This window comes from Apostichopus japonicus, chromosome 19 (assembly GCF_037975245.1).
Source record: "Apostichopus japonicus isolate 1M-3 chromosome 19, ASM3797524v1, whole genome shotgun sequence".
Taxonomy (NCBI): Eukaryota; Metazoa; Echinodermata; class Holothuroidea; order Aspidochirotida; family Stichopodidae; genus Apostichopus; species Apostichopus japonicus.
Genome location: NC_092579.1, coordinates 31253762 through 31271026, shown reverse-complemented (window position 1 = coordinate 31271026; position 17265 = coordinate 31253762). Strand labels below are relative to the sequence as shown.

General features: G+C 38.8%; 2 protein-coding genes across 3 annotated transcripts; one reads left to right on the top strand and one right to left on the bottom strand.

Annotated features, from left to right (window-relative positions):
- The first annotated feature begins 787 nt into the window (after positions 1-787).
- Positions 788-13297, top strand: LOC139959391 (uncharacterized). Of its 2 annotated transcripts, XR_011790084.1 has the most exons (6): positions 788-1336; positions 1698-1906; positions 2540-2595; positions 4214-4301; positions 10375-11247; positions 13224-13297. XR_011790084.1 is itself a non-coding variant. In XM_071956960.1 (5 exons), the coding sequence occupies exons 2-5, from the start codon at positions 1839-1841 to the stop codon at positions 10472-10474; spliced, it is 312 nt and encodes a 103-aa protein (XP_071813061.1). In that variant the 5' UTR covers positions 788-1336; positions 1698-1838; the 3' UTR covers positions 10475-13158. The 2 variants fall into 2 exon arrangements, 1 of the variants encoding a protein (XP_071813061.1); XM_071956960.1 differs by lacking the exon at positions 13224-13297 and having other exon boundaries at positions 10375-13158.
- A 1290-nt stretch (positions 13298-14587) lies between these two features.
- LOC139960350 (uncharacterized) lies at positions 14588-17262 on the bottom strand. The gene is made up of 3 exons (XM_071958656.1): positions 15820-17262; positions 15615-15678; positions 14588-15343 (listed from the first exon to the last, which is right to left on the bottom strand). The coding sequence occupies exons 1-3, from the start codon at positions 16126-16128 to the stop codon at positions 15186-15188; spliced, it is 531 nt and encodes a 176-aa protein (XP_071814757.1). The 5' UTR covers positions 16129-17262; the 3' UTR covers positions 14588-15185.
- Positions 17263-17265: the final 3 nt, after the last annotated feature.

The window sequence follows — 17265 nt, the reverse complement described above, 5'->3', positions numbered from 1 at the left end:
TTTATATCAACTGCTGTCGTGGCGCGGTTGGCTGTGCTCTGTACCTCGAGAGCGTGACGAATTTTGGATCGCGGGCTCGAGACCAGGCCAGCGCATTTGCTTTTGCCGCGATCTTATACGTTCTCTAGAACTTTAAGTATTAGAAACGAACATAGATTTATATCAACAGCTGCCGTGGCGCAGTTGGTTGTGCTCTGTACCTTGAGAGCGAGACGTATTTTGGATTCTCGGCTCGAGACCCGGCCACCGCAGTTTGCTTTTGCCGCGATCTTATACTGCTAACCCCTACTGCTTACTTAGTATTGCTCATATGTGTATCTACTCACTTCACCGTGTGTACTGAAATGTCTGAAAATACATCTTTATGGACCAAAAATGATAATTGCATAGAATTCTGTTGTGGTTTATATTGTGACGACAATAAAAAGTATCATTTTGGTAATAACAAAAAATCATCTCTCACTTTAGGTGGCATACTCCTATTGGAGTCTATATCAATCCGCTCAAAAGCAGCGGGAGAACATCTTTTTGTGACCTGTTATCAATCATGATCTAGTTTTTTGTGGCATGCATGCTAAAGAGCATTAATGGAAGTACATGTGGTGAGAAAATTGGGTCAATTGAGGCTATTTTAGACCCCTTTATGCCTCCCAGGAGCAGCGTAGGAAATTTGTTTACCACTGAGTGAAGAGGTTTGTTTACAAGTGACGAAAACTTCCGGCTCGGATAGCAAAAAATCTTCATGATCATGGTACGGAAACCTGGTGATGCCATGAATGGCCAATTTGTCAGCTATCCGGTGATGGGTAGCGTTTAGCTAGTGAAAACTTCTATCTAGACTAAGAGACCACATTACTTTTGTGATTTAGTGTGTAAGTCAATGGGGCTTTTAATGGGCGTATGCTACCTTAAGCAAAAATGCTAAAATTTTTCATTTTAAGTGCTAGAAGTCCCAATTTTGGACCAAAGTAGTTGCTATGGTGTGTAAAAATGGTTTTCAAGCAAACGTCTGAAAATTCAAGCTTGGATGATTTTTACGCATAAATTAGTATTACAGACTTAAAGTACCACAAAGAGCATGTGCGTTTCTATACATGAGACCAGAACAACATTTTGAGCATTTCTGACCAGTTTTCCTCCCCAATAAACTATTGGGTCATTAAGCCTTGACCTACCAAAGCTTCCGTAATTTGATTCATTCCTTGACCCTGCTAAGTAGGTGCCAAATGCACGATATTCAAAATCCTTCAGAATCAGACCAAAATGCCTGCCGTGTGTGTGACGTGAATGACTTAGTTCAGTGAAATTTGACATCCGTGGGCACCTAAAGTACATGGTAACCATATTTTAGGTTATTTTTGCTAAAGTTGGAAGTACCTGGTGTTTGACTAAAGACAAATACTCAGTTTCAATGCATGAAATACCCATAATGTTGTTAGCTTAGGCCTCAGGTTCATAATGGCGCTACGTTAGTACCCTACACCACGTCTACACCAGCTGTAGCACAATGTTGTATGAGGTCTGTATCCTAAGTGGAGTGGCTGCTGAGTGCTAAAACCTTACACAGAGAATGTTTTGAGTCTTATTTAGCAAATAATCCACAAAGGTATGCATTTTCTGCTCCTACATATGTGCATCAAGGGGTTTTGAGCCTATTTTCACTATCATTAGTTTTCTGTTGTTTTGTCAATTTTCAGAGAAAGTTGATGTGCCAAGTCCTCAGCATTCACAGCGATATACTTTGAATGGGTGTGGTATCAATGGCCTCAACTGGTTAGATGAGGTAACAACAAATCCCAAACAACTCTGACAGCAGAAAGAGATATCCTGATGCTTCCATGGGAGATCTACTGTACAGTAGTAACTACAGTATAGGAACCAGTGCTCGCCACCAATGGAGAATAAGGTAATTTGACGTTGTTGTTCTTTGCCGAGCAACAAATTTGAATGTTTTATCATGAAATATGCCCCCCTATCCACCTCTCTTCCCTTATAACTGTCTTTAATACATTGTAACAACCTATGCACAAACCTTTAAATGGACTGGATATGCTGTTGAGGTGAACAGTGTATCTAGATAGCATTTCAGTATTTGTTCCTTTTGACTACTGTACATACTGTTACAGTGTGTTTCAGTGTGTGGCCGTTGAGCGTGTCGTATCAAGAATATAGGAGGCGAACATTTATTTAGTAACAGACTTGGTTTATTATTGTACTTCAGTAGCCATATTCAATGGAGTGCACAGACTCGTAGTGTGTAATATGAAGAGCAAGTACGGTAGCTCATATTGATCAGCTACATAAATGTACTTGTCACACAGTGAGGCTGTGGTTTACAAATCCCGATGATCCAGTTTTGGCAAAGAACACCTTCAATTCTCTTCTCTTATTCTTAGTAACTTAGCAGTTGCACTGGAGTGACATGCAATATCAGTTTAACATGTTCCAAACAGTTCAGGAATACATTGGGGTATGTCCTGTAGGTCAGTTTGGGAGGAATCAGCTGAGCTAAACAAAAGTAGTTTTCATCACTTTTCAGAGCCAGAGACGAAAAAACCCTCCCCGCAGACCCTTCTCTGGATGACGTTTCTGCAGGTAGGGCAAGCCAGACCAAGTGGGCGGTGATCAGGAATACCAATACAACCTGCAGGAATCATAGATGCACCCAAATTGGTCAAGCTTATCAAAATTGGTGACTGGAAATGTTGTTGCAGTCGTAGACCTGGTTACTGCTTACACAGTATTGCTCATATGTGTATTTACACACTGCACCTTGCATACTGAAATCTCTGAAAATACATCTTTATGGACCTAAAATGATAATTGCATAGAATTTTGTTGTGGTTTATATTGTGACGACTATAAAAAGTATCATTTTGGTATTAAAAAAAAAATTCATCTCTCACATAAGGTGGCATACTCCTATTAGAGTCTATATCAGTCCGCTCGATTGTTCTCCTTCAAGAAAAGTGCCAAAAAGCAGCAGGGGAACATCTTTTGTGACCTGTTATCAATCATGATCTAGTTTTTTGTGGCTTGCATGTTGAAGAGCATTAATGGAAGTACATGTAGTGAGAAAATTGTGTCAATTGAGGCCATTTCAGACCCCATTAAGGCCTCCCAGGAGCAGCGTAGGAAAATTGTTTACCACTGAGTGAAGAGGTTTGTTTACAAGTGACAAAAACTTCCGGCTCGGATAGCAAAAAATCTACATGGTCATGATACGGAAAATTGATGATGCCATAAAAGGCCAACTTGACAGCTATCCGGTGATGGGTAGCGTTTAGCTAGTGAAAACTTCTCTCTAGACTTAGAGACCACATTACTTTTGTGATTTAGTGTGTAAGTCAATGGCGCTTTTAATGGGCGTATGCTACCTGAAGGATTCTTGCCAGGTTTGTTACTGTTTTTTTAAGCTTTTTATATGGACAAGAGTTCACTCCTGTAGCTACATAGTGATTCCAAACACAACCTTTGATTCAAGTCCTACAATTCTTCCATATCAGAAAGACCTATAGGGTCGTCCCCACATCCATTGCTTGTCTCTCTGTGAGCCATCATAGCACTGTGATAGGCCCTTAATAGAGCTTGCAAATTAACAAACCTGTTTCCTGTAGATTCTGCAAACATGGTTTGTTGTGACTGAGTTGAAAATATCTCATGTCCTTTATCTGCTGGGTTAATTACTCTCTCATACTCTTCCTTGTCGAGCCTTCTATAAGCAGGTTTGCAAGAGGAATTAGTTGCCATATCTGTATCAGAAGAGCTAGGAATATCACCAGTGCAATTGGCATCAGCTTCAGCAGCTGTTCAAGCAGTAAAGCCAAACCTGTTACCTGGCTTGAAGGTTATTACATGCCTATCAAACATGCCTTTCCTTCTACCCATTGTTCTAAATACTAATCAGTTTTTATCCTTAAAACATACCAATTTTCCAGTGACCTATTCACTAGTTTGGTTTGTAAGCATTTATTGGAAGTCTAAGCAGTTGAATAGCTACACATAGAATGATACAAGACAAGACTTACACTGAGAAACTAGTCAATATGATCGACTACAACTAGTTTGGAATGTTGTTTGAACAGCGCCCTCATTCTAGATCCGGTCACAGCTAGTGCATAGATCTCCTAAGTAGTTTTTGCACCAAAATCTGACAAAATACCTTTGAAAAGCAGTGCCAAAGTAACAAGTAACTTTTTCTCTTTCACTTTAGAGCCACAGCTAAGGGCACATGCTTACTGGATGCTGGGAGTGATCAAATTTTCAGAGGGAAGAAGGCCAACCAAGTTTCCACCAGAGGGGTAAGTAGCACCAAACTGAGGGCCTGTGCTTAAAACACATTGTGTGGACCCAAGAACAATTTAGACATTCAGTAGATGCCTGTCATGCTGATGGAATGACTTCTTATCACACTAGGGAATATGTCAATCATTGGGCTCTCACTTGTTTAAAGTTCAGTACTGTATTATTCATATAGACTGTACAACATGTGTGAAACACCATATGAAGATTCACCCAATAGACAGAGATACACAGAAATGATGTAAGTCACAACTTCTCAAACTATCATAAAAAGGAGGTTTAATGTGGAGTTTAAATATCTCAGCTGTTACTTAAGGTGGCATACTCCTATTAGCATCTATATCAACCTCACAAGTGTTCTCCTTCAGGAAAAGTTCCAAAGAGCAACAGGAGAACATCTTTGTTTATATCTTATCAATTAGGATCTGGTTTTCTTGGTTTGGCTGTAATGGAGCATGAATGGAAGTACAAGTGGTACACAGATTGGGTCAGTTGAGGCAAGTTTAGACCACTTTAGGTCTCCCTGGAGCAGCATATGAACATTGTTTACTGCTGAGTAAAGAGATTTGTTTACAAGTGAAGAAAATTTCAAGCTCTCATAGGAAACAAAAAGTCTGCACAGTCATGATAAAGAAACTTGAGGTTCAAATGAATGTGATAAATTAATTAGAATAAACCAAAAGCAAATAGAATAAAGGGTAATTTAAACCAAGAAATACTGCATGACGCAACTCACATGCATACCTGTAAATGTTACCCACGCACGACGACACATACAACACTGACACGTAAAGGGAAACACAGCATCACACGCATTAAAACAATCGAAGACCATTAACAGGGTGTACTGCTGAGTTTCTGGAGAAAGATTGTAAAACAAACCACCTGCTGCTGAAGAAACAAAGTCTAAACATTCAAGAGTTCTGCTGCCTCCATTGGTCTTTATTATAACTTTCTGTCAAATATCATTGGAGATATGGATATTTTGGCTTCCAGATTACAGGTACAAAGCCAACATGTCTGGGAGGAAATGCTCCTAAAAAGGTCAATGCCCGTTCACTGATGCACATATTATATGACATCACGGTCACGCCAATACATGTGTCTAAATGCTTCAAAGCATGCCTTTTCTTTCATTGTTGATGCTGGATCTGGAAAATAACCATTTCATCCTTAATTAAAAGTCTTGAATTTTAATATATCAACACTGAGGGAACCCTGAAGGATTGATAATCCAACACAATCGTAGAATAGAAAAGGTGAGGGATTTCTCAACCAAGGCTTCCTATACAATTGAGTTTTCTCCTGGCATCTTGAATCCAGTGAAATGACCATTGGCTGGAAACTCACTTCTGATTCTTTGGACTGCACATGATGGTAGCACAACCCTGACGTGTCTTGCTAGGAACCCCCAGCACCTTTGAACCTGTTGACCGTAGGCTATGTATCTGTACTGCCTAAAAAAAAATATTGAAAGTTCAAAATGTATGAATGTTGGCCCATGATGTCCACAATAACAAGCAGGGATACAATGTACAGTTATGGTTACATTTGTTGTGAATTTACACCTTCCATATTTCATGAAACATTCTTTTGTTCAGACAATTGATTTGCAAAACTCCAGGCCTAAGTACTAGCCTAGTAATAATGAGTATAAAATGACACATATGCCTACCTAGCATGGCTGCATAATGCAGCTTACGTCCCGAGCCAAACTTTCAGTATGAAACCACCACTACTACTACTACTACGCACCATACTGAACATGTATGAATACATAGCCAACACACAGTACATATGGGTTGTAAGGATTCTATGGTTGTAAGTCACCGTAACACAACTCACAATATGGTTAAGGCAGTTCCGTGAATTCCAACCACACATGCAAAAAATGGACTGGATTTTGTTTGCTTCATTACTAAATTCTTACCACGTTGTATGCTCCTTGCAATAGTTCCGAACGGGTTTCTTCTTCGATATGTTGTGGAGCTTCAATTTCGGCTCATTTGACAGGCTCGAACTGATACGGTTCTATATCCTAACAGTAACACCTCAGGTCCACCCTCAACATTAGGTTCAATATTGGCATGATCATCGCCTTCACTCTCTGCTTCGAATATTAGAAAGGGCACTCCAATTCTAGTACAATTTCACTGCCTGGTGAAGAACCACTATCACTTTGAACTTCGGTTGCCACATTTGGTTCTAAATCTGACATTCCACGGGAAATTTAGATTTGAATTCGGGCTGACTTGTTATCGATTGTTTTGTGTATTTATGTACACTTGTCGGAGTGTAGGTATGATATATGTTCGGAGGAAACAGCGAGAGCAAATCGTGTTCCTAAAATGTTGTCACATTAGGTCATGAGATTACGAAAAAAAATTTCGAAGGGAAAAATCAAGTTTCTAATTGGCAGAGTGGTTGATATATGTTCTAGAGAACATGCTTAGATGGATCCCAAAAATACAGGATGTTGAAATTTTCGTGTCGTGGCCATAATAAGTAAGAATTTGAAAATTGCCATTTTAGACTCTATGAGCCTTAAGTATAGCTAAGGGTATTGGTTATGATATGTAATCACGGAATATGACAAAAAGGTCTCATCATTTTACGCTTGAGTGATTTGGGGGCAAATTTTGTGAAAAATCACCAAAATATCGCAATGTGGCACGAGATTGACACGGAAGTAACAACACATTGGTACACCATGGCATGTGCCCAAAAATGCACTGATGAAGTAATAATTAGACTGGAAGAACATGTTCATGGCCTGTAGAGACCAATGTACTACCTGTGTCTGTTGTTTTGATCTGTGTGTTATTGAGATGTGTAGTAGTACAAGTAAAGGATGGTATAAGGAGCCACTAGTTTCAATGTTAAGCTATTGAACAAGTAAAACCTGAGGAACTGAAGTTGTACATCTGGTGAGTAGTCTACTTTTATACAGTGTAGTGCTGATAGTCGTGATCGATTAATCGCCAGTAGTCGCGATTACACTTTGGAAGTTTGATTAATCGCTCTCAAAACCTAAGTTGCGATTACTGGACTAAAGCTAGCACTACACACAATCTGCTATTGAAAAATAGCCTAACCTATCAAAAACAACACTTAAGCAGTTTGTCAGCAAATATTGCAAACACAGGTTCTTACAATGCTACACTAGAACTGTGCTGTGTTAAAAATCAGCAAGCACCTGTTCAGGTTAGATTCATGCGTTTACTTGTTAGTAATACGATTGTTCTGCAGTGCAACATTTAGTCCTAGCAATGTTTCATCATTGCGCATAATTGCAAATTCCCAAATTTATTAATCTTTAATGATTGCCAAAGAATTTGTAATTTCTTCAAACATGCATGTTTACAGTATATTTCATTTCTGGCCAGTGGTGCACATGTATCATATGTCTGATAGAGTGTGTCGATTGCGGTGAAGTTTCATTTCAATGTGTCATAATATGTGCGTGCTATCACACTAGGCTAAAGCCTAGCCTAGAAGGTGAACGTCCTTCTACAGAAAACTCTTGCATAGTAATCATCACACCGCTACAGGGTGTTGCATCTATTCATTTTTTTGCTGTGATTAGTGCTAGTAGTTGTAGTAGCCTTGTAGATCCATTCCAAAGTTTTTGATTTACTTTGAAGGATTTTAAGAAATGTTGAATATTGAAATTTGTTGACAGTTTTTGTTTGGTAGATGTTTTAACATGAATTAGACATCACACATTAAGACTTGAAAGAACAAATAGGGACAGTGCACCATGGAAAAATATTTGTTTGACTGTATTTCTGCAATGTAGAAATGACAGTGATGATGCCATAACTGTAACCGAGTATCGCGAGAAGAGCTATGCGATTAATCAACTACAAAAGTAAGAGTCGACTATCAGCACTAATACTGTGTACCTAGCAGAGCAAAAAGCGACAGTCAGAATTTAAATGCATACATTACAATGTAATATATGTGGTGTAAGAATCAGTTTTATTGAGACCCAGACTGCAATCAGAATAAGGATAGGCCTATATACAGTAACACATTTGTAAATGGAAAGCTCACACCTTCACAATGTCAGACTAAGATTGGATGGCATGGGCTGATGAAATAAATGCAAATGTTGCAAAATATACATCAGCCCCAACAAGTTACACAAAGGGCTGCAGGATGTGGACAGGTGCCTACACCATCAGTAAGCCAGGGGCACCAGCATATGGCATTATCCGCACAATGCTATCCCTGGCAGCTAAGAGAAGAGCCACATTCCAGCATCTGCTCTTCAAAGTATTGTGCAAAGAAATTAACTTTTTAAGTACCAAATCATTTCACATCTCCCACATATGCCACAACAGCCTATGTGTGGAGGTGTCACATCCATTGCTTGTGTCTCTGTGAGCCATCATAGCATTGTGACAGGCCCTTAATAAGACTTGCAAATTTACTAACCTGTTTACTGTAGATTTTGTCATATATCAGAGGAGAGTACTGCTTTAGTCAGTGCTCTGTAGAGAGACCTGTTTATTGAAATCTAAACTGTACACTATGGGTGTTTCACATCAGGTTCTCTGCTGGGTGGATGCTTTTCTGAGTGATAGAGAGCAGTCGGTTGTTGTCAATGGGTCTAGGTCTAATCCTTCTAAGGTTACTTCCGGTGTTCCGCAAGGGTCAGTTTTGGGACCCATTCTCTTCCTGGCCTATATTAATGATATTGGTAATGCTGTTTCTTCTGGTGTCCGACTGTTCGCTGATGACTGTGTCTGTTATCGGGTTATCGATGATGTCAGTGATGGTCATCAACTTCAGGAAGATATTAATATACTAGGGCAATGGGCTAAAGATTGGGGCATGAGTTTCCAGCCGGTGAAATGTAACATTATGACCATTACTAGAAAGAGGAAACCTGTAAATTTCAATTACATGCTCAATGGGGTTCACTTGGTTAAGGTTGATTGTATTAAATATCTGGGTATTCATATCACTTCAGATCTCAACTGGGGAAAAAATATTCAAAATGTGTGTAACAAAGGAAATAGGATATTGGGAGTTCTTTGTAGAAACTTATCCCCTTGTTCGAAGGATGCAAAATTGGCTGCATATAAAGGTCTCCTCCTGCCAGTATTGGAATATGCCAGTTCTGTCTGGGATCCCCACCAAGCTTTCTTGCAGCACAACCTCGAAAACATTCAGAGGCGTGCAGCCCGTTTCATCGCTTCAGATTATTCAAGAGAGCCTGGCTCTGTCTCATCTCTGTTACGGGACCTAAACCTGGTGCCCTTGGCAGAGAGGCGCAGACAAAGTAGAATCATCTTATTTGCTAAGGGCATCTATGGTCAGGCTCAGATCCCTATTGACTGCCTAAGAAAGCCTCTGCGTAGGAGTCGGAACATGCACGATATGCATTTCTGCCAACTGTATGCCAGTACCAATTGCTATAAGTATAGTTTTTTTCCAAATACAATTAGGGATTGGAATAGTCTGCCTTCAGACCTCATTAGTAGTTCCAGTGGTTCTGTGAATCCTGTCACTTATATCAGTACTCGGGTCAGATCTAATTAATTACTCTCTTGACGTGTGTGTGGTGAGATATTGTCCCTTTTTGCGGATGTGTCACCGTATCGAAGACGAAGACGAGGTGTACTACATCAGAATGATAAGCTGCAGCCATTGTTCTACTGAATCCATTACATGCCTTGCCATCAGCATCAGTTGTGAGGTACATGACCGTACCCATACTTCATAATAATAATCAGTTTTTTATCCTCAAAGTTCAACAAAATTCCAGTGACCTATTCACTAGTTTGTTTGTATACAAATGCTTAAATGGTTATAAGCATTTATTGGAAGTCTAAGCAGTTGAATAGCTGCACATAGAATGATACAAGACAAGACTTACACTGAGAAACTAGTCAATATGATCTACTACAACGATTTAGGAATGTTGCTTGAACAGCGCCCTCATTCTAGATCTGGTCACAGCTAGAACATAGGTCTCCTGAGTAGTTTTCGCAACAAAATCTGACAAAATACCTTTGAAAAGCAGTGCCAAAGTAACAAGTAACTTTTTCTCTTTCATTTTAGGGCCAGAGTTTACTCGATACAGGGAGTGATCACATTTTCAGAGGGAAGAAGGCCAACTTGCGTCAAGTTTCCACCAGAGGGGATAAGTAGCACCAACTGAGGGACTGTGCTTAAAACACATTGTGTGGACCCAAGAACAATTTAGACATTCAGTAGATGCCAGCCATGCTGATGGAATGACTTCTAATCACACTAGGGAATATGTCAACCATTGGGCTCTCACTTGTTTAAAGTTCAGTACTGCATTATTCATATAGACTGTACAACATGTGTGAGACACCATATGAAGATTCACACAATAGACAGAGATAAACAAAAATGATAGAAGTCATTACTTCTGAAACTATCATAAAAAGAGGTTGAAAGTGGATTTTAGAAATGTCAACTGTTACTTTAGCTGGCATACTCCTATTAGCATCTATATCAATCCGTACCAAGTGTGCTTCTTCAGAAAAAGTGCCAAAAAGCAACAGGAGACATCTTTTTTGATATGTCATCAATCACTGGACTGGTTTATGTTTTTAGTTCTACCATGTAGCTTGTACTCTCTCTCTCTCTGAGTTGTGCTCACCTCCTTCTGTATGCTCTGCCTCTGTTATATAGTCTATCATACTGTTGTTTCCTTTGCATCTGTTTCAGAGTCTGGATACATAGACTATTTGAGCTCACCTCTAATCCTGCAGCTTCCATCTTCCTGGCTATGGACTCTTCAGGCCCTTTATTTGTAATGTTTGTGGCACTGTGGTCCCTGTACTGACTGTTGCGTGAAATGCTTGTGCTATGTTTTGGATTGGAAACTCGAAAGCATTATTGACTACCTCTGCTTTTTGAGTGGAAGTCTGAAACTGAGTGGACCATAAACGTTTGCTGCAGGTGGGTGTCTCAGGTATTTCATTTACAGTACTGATTTCGCTTAACTCCCGTTGAAATTTGTTAAAAGGAAAATAAACAAATTTCTTCGTTTTTTATCGAAATTTGCCGATTTTTATCGAAATTCAACGAATTTTAACGATTGGTGATCTCAATCATTTCCTACGTGGAATTTTCAACGATGCGTTGAAATTCTTTTTTAAACGAAATAAAAGGTCAATATGTGGTTACGCGAAACGTCGGAAATCGCGTAACTTCGTTTATTAGTATCGATTAGACTTTGGTACAGTCGTTTGAAAGCATTCTCAGGCTTGCATGAGTAGTAACTCTCAAAGAAACATGTAGTAAAACTGACGGGGGACGTTTTCTGACTGAACCCCAAACACAGTGACATAAGTCTTAACTTTGCCAGGCTATCTTGGAGGTTGCAGTACACGCTATGTACCACGAGGCACCCTTCCAGATAAGTTGGAGTGCTGTTTAACCATTTAAATAACAATGAATGGACATAAATAAACTTGGTTTACTTGCAGATTGCAAAAAATAGTTATTTTTAAGAGATGTAAATTTGATTTTTTATAAGAGTTGAAGTGTGAAACTTTGTTTCCGAGCGAAAACACTTGAAGCAGTTACTTGAAGCAAAATAAAGATGCCCCGCCCATTCTGCTAGGACGCTTCCATTTTTCAAAAATGCGTTTTCTCTTGTTATTTTTTCTATTTTGTTTAGTATAGATTTGGCATGAGACATGTTACTCAGGTTAACTTTGATGGAATAATTTTATACCAGAAGTGGAAAAACTTAACAGTTATTACATTCATTTCGGATCATTTCCGAACAAGATAACACACTAAGGGTGTGACCGTTTAAACGATTAACCGTTTAACCGGCCGCAAATGCACTATCAGTTTAGAAAATCACAAACTGTATAAACGGAAAATTAAAAAAAAAAATCAAATACATTTTAAACATGAAAATTATTTAAAAATATGTAAAGAACTGAGTAATGTACTGCAAACTATCAATAAAAAACAGAAAAACGATGTTTTAGGCATTCGTTCAATATAACTATAGTAGTAGGCCAATAGTCACGAGCTCATGATAGTGTCATCAATTCGTCTTCTCAGTTTATATTTGCGACATATATCACCCGTGTACATCGATCAATGGCATGGTGAAATCCTGTGTGAAAATATGTCGATGCCAAAAGACGCAAATGGTCGTTCTAGAAAGTATCGTAATAACATTAACAACACAAGGCCAGTTTGCTCTCTCAGGTCCGCACGTATACAGCCATTTTTTCCACACATGGTATTATACTGTGCATGCATTGCGGGCGGGATTGCGGCAAACATAAAAGAATATGAATGAAAATGATAAACCTTACGATATTTTTCACAAATATTGGTGCTTAGATAAGTGCTTCCTCACAATCAAAGAGCCGCCCCAAAATTTGCTCCGCTTACGTAAAACTTCTATATATATATAACACTTGGAAAAATTCGAGTTTTTACACACATAATTCCCACTGACATTGGTCATAGAACATAAGTAGGTCATTGACATTTGAACTTGCCCAAGTTCATCGCACCATGAGAACGACACAACACATTGAACATGATGTTACATTCTTCCGCCATCTGGACGCTGAGTATAAATTTTGGTGTAATATGCAAATTATGAATGGTACTGCGCTGCCCGGTTAAAATTTAACCTATTGCAACACCAATTTTGGGAAGCTGTTGTTGAAGAAACTGTTGTATCAAATGTAAAGTACTGTATCATGTATGTGACACAAGAGAAAGAAAATGAAATCGGAGGCTGCTACAACCCATCCCACAACACGTGCGTGCGTAATTTGTTTTCTAAACATGACTTTTAATGAGTAAGCAGGAAAGGTGGGTAAGTTTGCTAAGTTAGGCAAGTTTTTGCTTAAAATCTTGTGATAGATAGACAAATATATTGTTTTTTTCTTCAAAAGTTACGAAGTTGCCGAAGGCCGAGTTATATAAATTCAGTGATCTGAACATCTGAAGACCACGATATACTGATCAGGTGTGTTATTCTTTTCAGCAATTATTACACGTAATGTTGGCAATATTATTGGGCCTAATTAGTGATTAACATACATTGATCATTGTCTTGTTGCCTGAATTGCTACTTTTTGGAAAAAAAAAAACCTTAATTATTGTACTCATAATGTCCTATTTTCATTAAAAGTTGAGAGACATTACGTCGAAAAAGCCGCAATCGGGAAACAGCGTTTAAAAGTTTAACCTACCGGCAGGTTATACGGTTAAATGGTTAGTGAAATATCTGTTAGGTCACACCCTTATAACACACAAAAAAAAGAAACGACTTTATTGAATGAAAATATACTGAAAACCATATCGCAAAAACACAAAATCACCTATAACTCGAAAACGGAAGGAGATATCGACTTTTGTCAGCTGCGTAGGGATTTCCTATACCGAATTTTGATGTGCTCTATCCACCTGTGTCATTTATGAGCTTCTCTGACGTAAGCTGCAGTACGTAATTTCTCTTTACCAGTTCCGCAACATTTATTTACGCAGTAAACATTGTTCATTATGTTTTCTTTCACAACAAATATTCAAAGTTGTGCTCCACACGCTTCACAGATATTGTTTTATGTTGTTCATTTTCAATTCTAGTTTAAAATTACATTTTCGAACGATGCATTGCATGCCTTGTCAAACATTCCTGATTAGTAAAACTAAGGAAGGATATTTGATTGATATGATTTTATGAGCTGTTCCACTTGAAAAATGATGATAAAACCGAAAAACAACATTTACTTCTCATGTGACGCATACCGGGAGACTCATAAAAACCCCCTTCTCATTAAATTAAATTTACATGCCGTCAGGCCAGTTGAAAGCCCTCCCCAGTAATGTTTGATCAGCTCTTCCCAATATACAATACTCAAATAAGCAATGAAAATATATTCATTTTCCACAGGTTTCCATTCCATTATGAATAGTAGGGGCAAAATAATGTTTGCTTCTAGAGTAAGCCAGCCAAAGGTTCTGCAGTGCTAAACCCCCCACGAAGACAAATACTATGCTAATTAACAGATGGTAGGCGTGAATTGACAAAGCCAGGTTTATGATTGGACTAGGCCTCTCAAAAAAGTTTGGTCGCTGGAGATATCCAGGGTAGGGAATGCACATGTAAGCAGCATACTGTAGGTGGCCCAGACCCAGGCTGCGACCTTAATTACCAGGGCAGTTCGTCTGCATTCGCGGGCAACTTACAGTAGCTGGGTTAGGGGGAAAATAACAGGATGTTTTTTATTTTGCGTGCATTGAAGCCGGGGGGAGATTTTTCGGTTTGAAAGTGAGTGCGGTAAACGGTACTGTAGTACGTCAAGTAACACAGGAATTTATTGGAAAAAAAGATCTCTTTGATATCCAGCTACGACTGTTTCATTGTGTAAATTTTTTTTTTATTTCTTGTTTTTCTGACGCTGCGTTCATTGGTGAGTTACTTAAACTTATCTTAGTTTAATACTAGCCTTTAACTTAAGTACTTGTTACGATCGACCAAGACCAGTTTTTTATTATCCTAGCCAAATAATTTTTCAAACACCTAGTACAGAACTTACTCTGTCTTATATACAATCAAACTTTTGTAACATTTGTAATATTCCTCAGCCACTTCTGGTATAGTCTGAAAACGGCTGTAGTTACACTAAGGATTCAACGTAGGTCACAACCTTGATATGTCTAGAATTGCCTTTGCCGTTGTTGATCGCGATAACTTTCGTGGAAATTTTGTTGAAACTAAGTTGACAACCGTGCCTGCAGTAGTCTAAATCTTAATGAAATTATTTGTTTTTTATCGATTTTCAATTTTTTTTTATCGATTTTCAACCTTTTTTATCGATCGTTGATTTTTTTGCAACGGGAGTTAAGCGAAATCAGTACTGTAGTTGTGTGCTATCAGTGTGGGATATTAGCAGAGATCTCTTTGTAGCATTTGGCATGAATGGAAATGTGTACTTCCTGCCCCTCTTGCATACAAATGAATGCTTTGGGCAATGTGAATGATTTCCAATGTAGCACTTTGCAAGGCAGTCTTAACATGTTGATAAAGCCTTCATAACTTTGCAGTGGTCGTATTTGAGGGCTTTAATTCCTGCAAGTAGTCACCTCTGCCAGTACAAGGCAGGTCAAGTCCTCTGCAATGCACTTTTGTATCAAATGCTTCCTAGTCACAGTTTGTGCAGGTAACATATCAGAGGAGAGTACTGCTTTAGCCAGTGCCCTGCGGAGTGACTTGAGTAGGTGAACTTGGTCTAACAGCATATGGTTCTCTGTTTCAGAATGAGTAGCTGCAGCCATTGTACCAGTGAACCCTTTACATGCCTTGCCATCAGCATCAGTTGTTAGGCACTTCTCCTTTAGTGGGTTCTTACCAGTAAGTAATTTGGATGCACAAATCTTTCCACCATTCTGTTCATCTTTGACATTGGCATCTTTACTGAACAGCCCTCATGGACTGGACATTGCAACTTGTGACCCCTTCTTCTATTCATTTCACCAATTACAGTTGTTACTGTGATTGTAATCAAAATTAAATTTATCAATGGTGACATTCTCAACAATTACATCTCTGTATTGGCTTGCACGAACAAATGGAGTCTTACTTTTTGCATTAAGCAGACACGTATGATATTGACGATCATATTCTGCAAAAATTGGAGAGTCTTTTGAGAGGCCATGCAGTTGCAGTGTCTTCTTTATACACCCCTTTTCTGATATATCATTTTCATTCATTTCTTCTATTGCAGGTCCAAACTGGTTGGCTGACTTTTGTAGTGTACTGACAGCGGGACTTGGAAGAGAGATGCTGCTGAGCATTCTATGAGCTGCACTTGAACCGATCTACATCTGATGCAAGCCTGACTGCCGTGCAATGTTTAGTTCTGAAGGATTCTTGCCAGGTTTGCTTCTTGGTTTAAACCTTTGTAGATGGGCCAGAGCTTACAGTACCTTTGTATCTTCAGAGAATGCATCCAAACACAACCTTTAAGCCAAGTCCCACAAATTCTTCATATCTAAGTTTGCAAGAGGAATAGGTGCCACAAAGGCGCTCACTTCACAAAGTTATTAGCCTCCCCCAACCAAATGTTTTTTACCTACTGAAAGAAAGATAATTTGCAATGTGTTTTTCAATGGTTAAACTGATATTATTATTACCATAAATATTGTATTGACTTCCCCAATAATTCTAACCAATATTGAATGGTAATAATTACACAGCATATGATTGTATGTTATTGGCATGCGATGTAAAAACCTGTGCATGCCTATATGATATGCACATTGACATGTGTAACACGCGAAACTCGAACAATTTTGGTTATATTTTTCTCAGATCAGCCCCCCCCAAATCATATTGGGCCTCTACGCCTATGACGGTAGTTCTATTAGGCATGTTTTTTGGAGTATTCAAAATCATACCAAGTTTTGTGTGGTGGAGTATAAGAATCGCGAGATACAATTTATGAAAGTGGCAAGGAAACATGGTAAATATGACTGATAAAAGGCCAATTTTGACCGAAAGTTTTCAATTTTTAGGTCATTCACAATCACAGGAATATATGAATAGGCCTAGATAAACTGTGGTGCGACAGTCGGAAATTCCAGCTGTCGCACTCCAATTTTCCAACTATCGTCAGTTTTATCAAGTTCGGGGGGTGAGACACCCCCCACACCCACCCCCCTTCTAGCCACGTCCGTGGGTGTAAGTCACAACTTCTCAAACAATCATTAAAAGAGGTTTAATGTGGAGTCTAAAAATTTCAATTGTTAGTTAAGATGGCATACTCATATTAGCATTTACATCAATCCACCACAAGTGTTCTCATTCAGAAAAAGCAACAGGAGAACAAATTTCTTGATATGTTATCAATTAGTGTCTGGTGTTTTCTTGGCAGGGATGTTAAGGAGCATGAAAGAGAGTACAAGTGATACAAAAATTTGGTCAGTTGAGGT